This window comes from Pyrus communis, chromosome 6 (genome assembly GCF_963583255.1).
Source record: "Pyrus communis chromosome 6, drPyrComm1.1, whole genome shotgun sequence".
NCBI classification, from domain to species: Eukaryota; Viridiplantae; Streptophyta; class Magnoliopsida; order Rosales; family Rosaceae; genus Pyrus; species Pyrus communis.
This window is the reverse complement of record NC_084808.1, coordinates 22,384,524-22,396,952: the sequence shown is the minus strand read 5'-3', so window position 1 is coordinate 22,396,952 and position 12,429 is coordinate 22,384,524. Positions and strand designations below refer to the sequence as shown.

The following is a 12,429-nucleotide window of genomic DNA, read 5'->3' as shown; positions in this document are numbered from 1 at the left end:
AATGTATAAAACCTTCCTTCAACGCAAGAGGAGAATGCAAACATCTTCTCGCTCAAAGGCAGGCCTTACTTTTTGGGGTTTTTATATGCCCGCAACGGAACTCGAGCGCCATGACAAGTAAGTTCGCTCGGATCTCTCATAGGCAATTTTAGACCTCTAATCCGATTCAATCGATCAAGCACAAACCCTAATCGGATTTAAGAACAAACTCAATAAAGGAAGCTAAATATTGTACGAGAAACGAGAGAGAGAGAGGGGAGTTGAAGGAGCATCAGTTTTAAAAAGCTCGAATTTTGGAAGCTTCATGGCTTTCGCCAATCAGTTTTCATTTCCAAATGTTTCTCATCATTTGCTCTCACCAACACTTCAATGGAAAACATAAATACCAAAAATTCGAAAGAAAAAAAAAATACAACAAATGGGAGAAAAGGATTGCATCCTCTCACCATTGATTGCCGTTAGATGTGTTTGATGAGTTTACCGGCAATCAAATTCATCTAACGGCGGTGACAAACGATGAATTTGAGCAGCACATTGTGCACTCCAGAGCGGCCGCGGGCGGACGAAGACAATACATAAGCATCTCTGGAACGCATTATATATAGGGAGGGAGGAGCCAAATCGAACCGCGAAACCCTAATTCCTTTGCCGACAACCACAACGACGCCGTTTCGTCTTGCTTATAATGATGAAAGAACGATAATACCCCGTGTTGGGGTAAAGGCGGAGATCTAAGTTTGTGTTGGATCCGACGGCCCACATAGCTCAGACACTCGTTTATATTCGTAGCCTTATAAGCCCTAAAATCTTCTCGGTCGCTCCCTCTCTCGCACTCCAGCTCTCCAGGGGTTTCTTGCGGCTCTTTGGGCTTTTTTGGTTTGCGACGATCTGCATTGATCAACATGGTTAGAACCCAACGTTTAAATCTGTTGCTTTTCATATTTTATCAACCAATTGCTCTGATATGAATCGTTATTTTCATTAGGCTCACAGATTTATCCCCATTTTTGCAAAACGCCTCTTTAAAGTGTAGATTATATTTGAATGCCACTGAATGGGTTATTTTTTTACGTGGGTCGTTCTGTTTTTGTTATATTAATTGGGAAATATATTGGATTTGTGAGAAAATGGATCGCTTAGTGGTAGATTTTGATGGCTGGTTGTAAACAGGTGCTTCAGAACGACATCGATTTGCTTCATCCGCCAGCTGAGCTCGAGAAGAGGAAGCACAAGCTCAAGAGGCTTGTGCAGACTCCCAACTCTTTTTTCATGGTAATTATTAGTAATTATTTGATTACGAAGGTTTTTCAACGTTTGCGTTTTCGTATAATTGTTGGGTTTTTGGGTGAAGATTGTTGATTTTGATTGTTTTTAATGTGGCAGGATGTTAAGTGCCAAGGATGCTTTAGCATGTAAGTAATGCTGCTCTGCTCATGTTGATGTTTTCTCGTTGACTTTGTGATGATTTTATATATGTTTTCTGTATATGATTTAAATTTGAATGAAAGTATAACAAAAGGAAAATCATTTGTGCAGAACCACCGTGTTCAGTCACTCACAAACAGTTGTGGTGTGCGGTAACTGCCAGACGGTGTTGTGCCAGCCTACTGGAGGACGCGCCAGGCTCACCGAAGGTTGCTCTTTCAGAAGAAAGGGAGACTGATGCTCTTGCTTTCATCGCATTTACATTTATTTGGGAATTGCAGAAGAGCTTTTTGGGGTTGAAATATGGGTTATCCTCGTTTTTCCCATTTCCTTTTTAGTGTTTTGAATATGTAATTTGTTAGGGCAGCGTTCTGGACCTTACCATGGGAGTGTTATGTTATGAATGTTTAGTTAATTTTGGTGGTTAACAATATCTTTTGCACTTCAGATGAAGCATTGTTTTAAGTGTTCATGTGTCTACCCTTTTAAGTGTCATTGACAGATTATCAGTGATCAGTTTCTCTGTCATGGAAATGTTATAGCTGCTACTTTCGTTATTTGAGATGCCAATTTGTTTTCAATGTATTCTGGGTGTTGATATTCAAATGATTCTGAACTTATTTGTTCTCGAATGTTGGGTTGTACTTGTACCTTGTTTTTGTACCTTGTTTTATTTAGGAGGGACGAATACTGAATCGTTGATTCGGCTTATGCTTTGTTTTTCTATGTTATGTTTAGTGAACTTTTCTGTGATTGCAATCTGGAATCGCACTTGCGTAGCGATAACCCTTTGGTATTATGAGAAAGTACTCTGATGCTTAGAATTGGATCATGTGTTGTAGTTGGGTGTATGAGAAATATTACTTATTCGACACTGAATCAAAGGGTGGCTGTTACAAACAACTCCTTTTATGATTTTAGGCATTTGACTAGTGGGGAATTTGTAGATTTGATCTTCTTTCTCTGCACAACGATCTCATTGGCTGCTTCGTACTTTGTGTTTTGTGCTGATTAACGCTGTATTAGCATTATCGTCTGTCCTTAAATGCTGCATTAGCGATCTTTGTTACTGGAGAAAGTATTGGTATAAACCTTGCAACCTTTGTGTTGGAATGTTTCTCTAATTGCATTGGATATGCATCGTGTTCTTGATGAATTCAGTATTCTGTAAGTGATTTGATGTGAACGGTTTTGTTTGCAGATTTTATGTTTTTGTTGATAAACGCCAGAACATGTGCATGTTACTAATCGTTGCAACACAATCCCGGATGTAACTTATCATTTGCCGGAATGCGTAACACCAGATTTATTAGGATATCATTGTATCCAAGAACGAAATGTCCTTCAATACAACCGATCTCTTTGTTTCAATTTATGCAGAACGTACTGCCTAATTCTAATCTAAAAAATCTCAAGTGTACGGAGTGAATTGTTTCGCTAGACGAAACTCCCGCCGGCTTTTACCTTTCATGGTTGATGCTAAATCTTTCAATTAGTGTTTATTCATCACGATCTAACAATGCTAGATTGTCGCAAAATGTTAATGGCACTTCGAAAAGATTATTTTAGTTATGGGTGAAGTGCCGATTTAGTCATTGAACTGTCATTTTAGTGAAATTAGGTCTTGGAATTATTTTTTTGGTAGAATATATCTGTAAATTCATTAAAAATTGCTAACTTCATTCTTACTATTATATTTAAAACTATTTTATTCAATTTTTCGTCAACTTAAATCATTTGACATACTTCAAAGTATAATACCGTCATTTTTTCGCTTATAAGCCCTTAACATTTTATATAGGTTACGAATCTAACATCTAATCTGTCACACCCCGATCCCGACATATGTTCAGGATCGACACGTGACATCACCAAGTACCCGTATATCTAACATACCCCGCCTCCGGGATATGGACAAAGTACAACTCAAGATTCAGATTCCTTACTAATTTTTTGTATACTTTATGGTTGCATCTACCCTCCTTGTTAGACTGCCTACGTACCCTACATAGAGATCAAGTCATTCGTAGTTCACCATTTGTTAAGCTCTAAACTTTTCGTAAGACACTTTCTAGCAGAAAACATAGAGTACCACACCACACATCAACCATAAGCCAAACAAAAGTTATCATCATGCCAGTCACACACACACACATGCTTTCCAACACCATTCAACAATCACATCAATCTTAACACATACAATACACCAAGATGCAGGGCTAGAGCGACACAATTTGACCGAAGCCTACATCTCTGAAGAATGTGATTTCCACCACTCAACGAAATCCAACAACATTGAGTTCCGGACCACTCAACAGAACCAAAATTCCAAGCGGAATTCCAGATCATTTAACAAAATCCAAATTAGGATACAACTCCGGACCACTCAACGGAATCGCGGAGTAGAAGGGATTCTAGACCTCTCAACCGAATCCTAGTGGATACGATTTTGGACCACTCAACGGAATTGCGGAGTACAATGGATATCAGACCATTCAATGAAATCCAAGGCAGGATACGATTCCAGACCAGTCAACGGAATCAAGGAGTACGAGGGATTTCAAACCACTCAACAAAATCCAGAGGAGCAGGGAACCGGACCACTCAACGAAACCCAGTTCCGAATAACTCAATGGAACTGAGCAGAAGTGCAATGAACATAACAACAGCTCGAAGAAACAAGACATGAATCAAGTTACTCAATTCACAAAGGCTCAATGAAATGAAACAAGCACAAGTACTAAATTTAGAACGAGTCAACGAAGTGAGAAATGAAACAATATCGAAGCAACAAATCCCCATCACAATGGGTTAACGGTCCATTACTAGCCTTCACATTTCACAAATATTTCAACATGCATTTCAAATCACATTTCACAAACATTTCTAATACACAAGTCAAATCACATTTCATAATAATAGATCAATGGCTAAACATTAAAAATCACATTTTAATAAAAATTACATTTATCAAAACGAAGTCATATCCACAAAGGATACTAAATACAAAATCAGGGTAAGAACCATGTCACATATCTTAAAGTCACTCGCTAACCAATGTAGGCCCACTAGACTTCACTTAGTCTCTAGTTGTACTAATTTTAGTATTTAAAACAATTTGAGACATGTTGACCAAAAGTCACCTATCAATCAACAGTGGGGTCCACAACCCTACGTAATTCGATCCAGAATATCTACCAACAAATTACCGATCCGTAATTTCCCAAGAGTCTCATTAGTCTTCTAGAACAATTTCCTAAAATTTTGAAACGATCCAAAGTTCGGATCTCTACCAATCGCTAAAATTAAGTGGCGGTCAACGTTTGGTTTTACAAACTTAAAAATTCAATTCATTAATATCCGTACGTCGAATTCTCAATCTGTCAGTTTCTAATGTCCTCAAATATTACTTGCTATAACGCATTAAAGTTTGGTGATGATCCAACGGTTGGATCGTCAATGGTTATAATGATCAAGATGAGGACCCTAACGAAACTATGTTCGAACGATGGGATTTCATCCATTGGATGTCACATATGGAATCAGGGTATCAATTTTAGCTTAGAAGGGTCAAGTGGGTCCTCGGGCCACGCGCCACCACATGTGGCAACTGACCACCCTGACTTGCTAGAAAATTCACCTAACTCCAAAAATTACCAAATTTTGTAAGGGGGAGAACTTTCATACCTAAGCCGAAGTCTAATTCGACTGGGAAATACCTGAAATTGCCCTTGATCCGTTGGAAACCCTAGAAATGGGTGTTCTCGATTCAACCTCAAAACGAACTCTAACACCTCAACCACTACTTAGGCCTTGTTCCTAAGGTGAAGGGGAGTATATTGGTGGTGGTTATCAATGGAGTTAACTTCACCGCCGTGGAACCATTGTACCCACCAATGCGGTTCTTCATGAATCCAAGCCCAATTTCATCGACTTTGGGGTGGAATTGGTAGATGGAGGGTCGTTGAGTGTTTCCCAGGTGGTGTCTCGGCGTAATTCTCCAAAATTTGACCGGAGAAAGCATTGGATTCCATGGTTGAATCGAGAACACCCATCTCTCCCTTCCCCTCCTTTCTTTCTTTTCTAATTGGGTAGCATCCCTTCCTTTCTCTCATTTCTCTCTTCCTTTTCCAATCACATCCACACACGTGGCACATCAAATTTGATGAGCCTTCCAGATTTATGGTCAAATGACCATTTTTTCCTCAACTTCGTTCATTTATAACTGCAAATTACATTCTGTTTGAGCCCATGCATCCGTATTGAGACGTACTATCTGAATATGTAAGAAATCTGAAAAATCATGAAAGGATCAAATATATCCGCAAAGAAATCCTGTTTAATACAATAGGGGCAATTTCATCATTTTACTTATCGGAAAAAAATTATACACCGCAAATACAAACGCGTCAAAACTAAGAATACGAAATGCATAATTTTAAATAGTGATATCCGGGGACGGGATTTCACATAATTTATTTATGAAAATTACCAATCTACCCTCCAATGTGTATCATATGCAAGTAACATGACTTAAATTGAGTACAGTAGCTTCGAATCTAATATTAGGGATGTAGTTGACAGATTTTTATAATTCAAGCCATAAATCCCAAAAGATCATTTTGCACTCTCTTTTTTAAAATAAAAAAATAAAAAAAAATTAAAGAATTACAATGACTTTCACATTTAGAGAGTGTCGACAATGGTCATCTAATTGAACTTGTCAAAAATAATTAGGATGAGCGGGCTTGGGGCTTCAAGAACTTATTGGTGCAATGGTGGGTATGTTGAGGTCTGTGTCTTGGGTCTTTGAATTTTGACATGGTCGAGTGGTTGATGCCGCGAAGGTGACTAGCCTTCCCGCTGAAACGTATTGCCCTCTTTCAAACTCTCAACGGAGAGTCCAGTTTTTTACAGGAAGCCAAAGTTCACAACTCTACATATTTCTTCGTTTTCGATCTCGTTGGCATGCTTAGATTGCTTTCCCAGAGAACGTTGCACTCTGGAAATCTCGCTTCTCACTCCAAAACCACCGCCCTGACAACCTTTTCACGATGTGGGTTCGCCGCCCAAGCCGCCCAACTGCCCCCACCAAACTTCACCACCCACCCAGAGCTTCCCAGCTCAGAGTTCGACTCTCACGCATACGGCGTATTGCTCCAGCACTGCATCCGAAACGGCGACGCCAGGTCCGCAATGGGTCTTCATTGCGAGATTCTGAAGAAAGGCGGCTGCTTGGACTTGTTTGCTGACAACATTCTTCTCAATATGTATGTGAAGGCGGGTATGCTAGTTGATGCCGCTAACCTGTTTGATGAAATGTCCAAGAGAAATGTTATTTCGTTCGTTACGTTGATCCAGGGGTTTTCGGATTACGGGTGTTTTGTTGATGCTGTAGAGTTGTTTAGTGGGCTGCATAGAGAAGGCCATGAGCTTAACCAATTTGTTTTTACTACGATTTTGAAGTTGCTTGTGAGGACGGGGTGGGCTGAGCTGGTTTGGACTGTTCATGCTTGTATTCATAAGCTGGCGCATGGGTCTAGTGCCTTCGTTGGGACTGCTCTCATTGATGCCTACTCTGTTTGCGGGTACGTTAATGTTGCTAGGGATGTTTTTGATGAGGTTGTTTGTAAAGATATGGTAGCTTGGACTGGGATGATAGCATGTTATGCTGAGAATGGTTGTTCTGAAGAAGCACTCGAACTCTTCTCTCGAATGAGGGTGATTGGGTTCAGGCCTAATAATTATACTTTTACGGGTGCGCTTAAGGCTTGTGTGGGATTAGAGGCCTTAAATGGAGGGAAGAGTGTCCATGGGTGTGTGATAAAATCATGTTATGAAGGGGATCTGTATGTGGGTACGGCATTACTTGATTTGTACACCAAGTTTGGAGATATTGAGGAGGCTCGGCAAGTATTTCAAGAGATGCCCAAAAATGATGTGGTTCCTTGGAGCCTTATGGTTTCACGGTATGCTCAGAGTGACCGGTGTGAAGAGGCTCTGGACTTGTTTTGTCGGATGAGGCAAGCATTTGTTGTTCCAAACCAGTTTACATATGCTAGCACGCTGCAAGCTTGTGCAACTATGGAGCATTTAGATTTCGGTATGCAAATCCATTGCCATGTAACCAAGGTTGGTATTGATTCAGATGTCTATGTTTCAAATGCCCTCATGGGTGTCTATGCTAAATGTGGAAAGATAGATGACTCTATGGACTTATTTGTGGAATCACCAAATAGAAATGATGTATCTTGGAACACAATGATTGTTGGGTACACCCAGTTAGGTGATGGAGAGAAGGCATTGATGTTGTTTTCAGGTATGATTAAATGCCAAGTCGAGGCAACAGAAGTGACGTACTCTAGTGCTCTCCGTGCTTCTTCTGGCCTAGCAGCGTTGGAATCAGGAGTTCAGATACATTCTGTAACAGTCAAAACCGTATATGACAAGGATACTGTAGTGGGTAATTCTTTAATAGACATGTATGCCAAATGTGGGAACATTAAAGATGCTCGCCTGGTGTTTGATAAGTTGAAGCAACGAGATGAGGTCTCATGGAATACCATGATCTCAGGGTATTCTATGCATGGCCTTGCCCTTGAGGCTCTAAAAGTCTTTGAAATGATGCAGGAAACAAATTGCAAACCAAACAAGTTAACTTTTGTTGGTGTCCTGTCAGCTTGCAGCAATGCAGGACTTCTAGATCAAGGACAAGCTTATTTTGATTCTATGGTACAAGACTATGATGTTGAACCATGCATAGAGCACTACACTTGTATGGTCTGGCTTTTAGGGCGATCAGGCCATCTTGATAAGGCTGTGAAGTTGATTAATGAAATCCCATTTGAACCTAGTATTATGGTGTGGCGTGCTTTGCTCGGAGCTTGTGTTATCCATAATGATGTCGAACTTGGAAGGATGGCTGCCAAGCATGTTCTTGAAATGGATCCTCAGGATGAGGCGACCCATGTGTTATTGTCAAACATATATGCCACCGCAAAGAGATGGGATAATGTAGCTTATGTTAGAAAAAATATGAAAAGGAAAGGAGTAAAGAAGGAACCTGGCTTAAGTTGGATTGAGAACCAGGGCACAGTTCATTATTTCACTGTGGGCGATACTTCACATCCTGATATGAAACTGATCAACGGCATGCTGGAATGGTTGAAATTGAGAACCTTGAAGGCAGGACATGTTCCCAATTGTAATGCCATTTTGCTTGATGTGGCAGAGGATGAAAAGGAGCGTCTCTTGTGGGTACACAGTGAAAGATTAGCTCTAGCATTTGGGCTGATTAGAGCACCATCTGGGAGCCCCATTCGTATCATTAAAAATCTTCGGATATGTATGGATTGCCATGCCACAGTGAAGTTAATATCAAAGATTGTGCAGCGAGATATTATTGTTAGAGATCTCAATCGATTCCATCACTTTCAGGATGGAGTTTGCTCTTGTGGTGATTACTGGTGATTGATCTGCTTTATTCAGATCTATGGTTCCTCGAGGGTTGAACTGAAGTGTCCTTGTCCTCAAGGGTTCACTCCCTTCCAGGTATTCCATATCCGTGACCAAGTACGTGAAATTTACCAAGTTTTTGCTTTGCTTCACATCTTGTATGTTTTATCTGCTAATTTATTCCATTGCAGTTCTTAATGGCTAGAAATTGACTGTTAAAACCTTCTGCTGATTCCATTACTTGTGCACATAGGTATCACCCACTTGTTTATTGTCTGTTTTTTCTTGATCTTCAAGTAATTCTAGACCAAGAAGAAAAAGTTGTGTCAAGTTTAGACCATTGGCTGTATCTTCAACATCTATCAATCCAAACGAATGCAGTACTCATTCATTAATCATTTCTCTTAAAACATTTGCAGCCTTTTAGTAGGGATTAACTTTCTAGTTTGGCCTTTGTGATAATCATCATAAAGAAGTTTACATTTCTTTTGCTGATTGGAAAGTTGCAGCATTTTCCTAATTAAAAGACTCGTACAATTGTCTAAATGTGAACTGCAACTCCCACTGAACTTGTTAATTGCTTTCTCATTGATACTCGGGAATATTTTTTTCCTTTTTCATTGTTCTTATTTTACTCTAGAAACTTTCTTGTTCCTATTGTATTGTTTTTTTAGTTCCATTTTCTAGTTTCAGAACAATTAACTGAAATAAAATGTTCAATCTCACTATAATTTAGCCTACCATTTGATGTAATGATTTTGTCCATTACTAATCTGTAGTCATGAGATTACATTCATCTGCATGCGTTGACATTGTCAGTTTAAAGATGATTACAGAGTATATGAATTGCAGATCATCTTTTCCCTATCCATGTGGGGATCACACCAGTTTAAAGGAAAAGTGAACCTTGATCCTTTAAAATCTGAGTGCATGCACCCATGTGTATCTAGTATTTTACCAAATTATAGTTTATATACATATGGTTGTATATTTATGACCTTAATCCATATTCAAATTTAATGGTATAACATTGGAGAGGTTATTATATTGTGGGCTTCCCTGTCATTTCAAGTAGATTGATGCACAAGCATAATAACATTGTGAACGCATTGACCTGATGCGAAAGAGTGCATTTTTCATTTATTTAGTTTTAATCTAAGCGTGGATAATCTTATGTTCATGGTGATATGCGGTATCCATCAAATATCTTCTATATGTTGCGTGTCGTATCAAACTTCCTAGTCATTTGTGGAATTAGACATCATGTCACATTTTAAAATATTCTGTATTAGCACTTCAACTTTTGAATCGTCTAACATTGCGATTTTGAATCATGACTTTTTGACTTTTGATTCTCATCTTGTCGATAGCATTTTAGGTGGTAGTGGATTCGTAAATCTCATTATGAATTAGGTAAGCATATCTGTAATTGCTACGTGGAAAGATAAACGGGAAAAATGGCATATTTCCCTTTCTTCAAATCATCATAAACTGCAAGTGGTTTTTTAGGCTAGGGCGAAAGTCTAGCCTTTGGATCTTCACTTTAGAAAATCGTTTGTGACGGCATCACCAACTACTTAGTCTACTATTACTATGATCACTACAATAGTTGCATAACCATATCTAAGCCTGGGATAATATGAAATATCCTTCCATTTATTTGCTGCACAGATCTTAATTGCTCACTTTGTGGGACTCATCATCAGGGATATGACTAAATTAGCGGAACTTGGGGCTAGTGTGAGTTTAAACATAATAGGATATGACTATACAAACAGAGCTTGGGGCGGCAACTGTGAGTATAAAACAGGAATGCACTGTATTACGAGAGCTACTGACTCATCAGGTGTATGATAAGAAATCAACTGATGAAGAAATATTTTGAGAATTGGTCTTGAGATCGTTTCTTTGTGCTTACAAACCTCAAACTATGTGTCAGTTTTTTTTTCCCCTTTTTTGCAGGAAATACAGTACATCTTAACCTGGAAACATATTGCATCTTAGCTGCAGTTTTTTTCAATTGCATGGATCACATTGTCAATTGTCTTTGTGCTTCCCCGGGAGAAAATTTATCTATAATTTTCTAGAACTATTTACATTCGATTTGAGAGATTTTAGCTCAGAGAAAGCAACAGTTCATCTTACTGAAAAACAATATAGTTTATTAGTAAGGCTTTGCTTCAAAAGAGAACTGACTATCCAACTACTTATTTCCCACTATCCCTAGAAGAATCTTGTCTTGTTCCAATTTCCCGGTCGGTTGAATTACTCTTTGACCGTTTTCATTTTTCCTCTGAGACCTTTTGTTATCTCTACCTTCAGATGGTGCACCAAAGGTTGGACATTGTTTCACTTTTTTGTCTACCACTTTGAAAGAGATTTAATGCCAAACATTCCTAAACGAATCAGTTGTGTGTGATTGCATACATGTCAGGTTGTCTTATAATATATGTTACTCGTGTGTGTTTATAGGGAACTTGGCAAAAGTAGGAGCTCTTGTCAATGGCTCAACTTGCTTTTGGCATCAGCGAGGACAAGCTAATGTCTAAGATTAATATTTTCCGAATTTTAATTTCTCTTAGACTCAATTTTGGACACTTTATGTCACCGAATCTATAAAATAACAGGGTACATAGCTATAAACTTGTATATTTTAATTTCGCGTCTATACTGTAGCAAAAGTTGGAGTTTTTAACTGGTCGTCCAATTTCTATAGCATCTCGCTGCAAGCAGAAACTGATTTTACATTCATCTTCTTTTCCAAATTATTTGTGTGGATAATTACTGTTTCCATCTTTTTACTTTATGCTTTCATTGTTCATGTTGCTGATGCTAACTATTATTGAATCTTGTTTTGTGCTCGACTTAGATGTATAACTAAAATTTATAGAAGACGTGGAGCTTGATATGTCGGCAGCAGTTTGTAAGCTAGCGCTACACAGTGTGTTCCATTGTCGAAGCAAGAGAATACAAGCGGCCTCTGTTTGACAGTGATACTTAAGACCACTCTGATTCTGAGAATGTAGGTGAGGAAGGTGACTTTAGAAGGCTAAAGAAACTCTCTTTTCAGAGATTGCTTACATCAATTTTTTGATCAGGTTAGAAAGTTGCTTTTGTCAAGCTTTTATATGCTTCCAAGTTCCAAGTCATACAAGGTTGTCAAAATCCTGTCTTGCCAATTATTCAGAACCATATTTTTTCCGTATGAGAATACTTAGATACAGTTTTACGAGCAGTTCAAGGTACAGATATATAAATCTTGAATGTGTGACTATTACTTGTACTGGTCTGAATTCAAACTTCTTGTACCCTCCTTAAATTCAGTTGTGATTATATGGCGCCTACGTTTCCTGCTCATGGTTACGTCGTGCTGCATCATGTAGGAAAATCATGTTCTTCTCAGAGATTTGAATGTACGCTGTAACTTGTAAGTGGCATTTCTTAGTTTCCATTTTTTGGTGGTTAAGAGTGACTTTCCAAACAGAATATGAGAAGATGATGTAAATTGTCTTGAACTTCCATAATGTATATGTATGATTCATGAGAAAG

The 12,429-nt window shown here is 38.7% G+C and overlaps 2 protein-coding genes and 1 non-coding gene across 3 annotated transcripts; 2 read left to right on the top strand and 1 right to left on the bottom strand.

Annotated features, from left to right (window-relative positions):
• Positions 1-265: 265 nt before the first annotated feature.
• Positions 266-355, bottom strand: LOC137738512 (small nucleolar RNA SNORD36). The gene has a single exon (XR_011068956.1). It is a non-coding gene; the product is annotated as a small nucleolar RNA SNORD36 (small nucleolar RNA).
• A 417-nt stretch (positions 356-772) lies between these two features.
• Positions 773-2,010, top strand: LOC137736977 (small ribosomal subunit protein eS27y-like). The gene is made up of 4 exons (XM_068476309.1): positions 773-905; positions 1,171-1,272; positions 1,384-1,412; positions 1,537-2,010. Exons 1-4 carry the CDS (start codon positions 903-905, stop codon positions 1,661-1,663), a joined length of 261 nt encoding a protein of 86 aa, XP_068332410.1. The 5' UTR covers positions 773-902; the 3' UTR covers positions 1,664-2,010.
• A 4,252-nt stretch (positions 2,011-6,262) lies between these two features.
• Positions 6,263-12,123, top strand: LOC137737640 (putative pentatricopeptide repeat-containing protein At5g13230, mitochondrial). Its single transcript, XM_068477181.1, has 2 exons — positions 6,263-8,976; positions 11,750-12,123. The coding sequence occupies exon 1, from the start codon at positions 6,394-6,396 to the stop codon at positions 8,893-8,895; it is 2,502 nt and encodes an 833-aa protein (XP_068333282.1). The 5' UTR covers positions 6,263-6,393; the 3' UTR covers positions 8,896-8,976; positions 11,750-12,123.
• Positions 12,124-12,429: the final 306 nt, after the last annotated feature.

Coding starts and splice junctions, on each gene's coding strand:
- LOC137736977 (XM_068476309.1), top strand. Junction 1,273..1,383: donor CTCCCAACTCTTTTTTCATG/GTAATTATTAGT, acceptor TTAATGTGGCAG/GATGTTAAGTGCCAAGGATG. Junction 1,413..1,536: donor TGCCAAGGATGCTTTAGCAT/GTAAGTAATGCT, acceptor TCATTTGTGCAG/AACCACCGTGTTCAGTCACT.
- LOC137737640 (XM_068477181.1), top strand. CDS start 6,394: ATGCTTAGATTGCTTTCCCAGAGAACGTTGCACTCTGGAAATCTCGCT.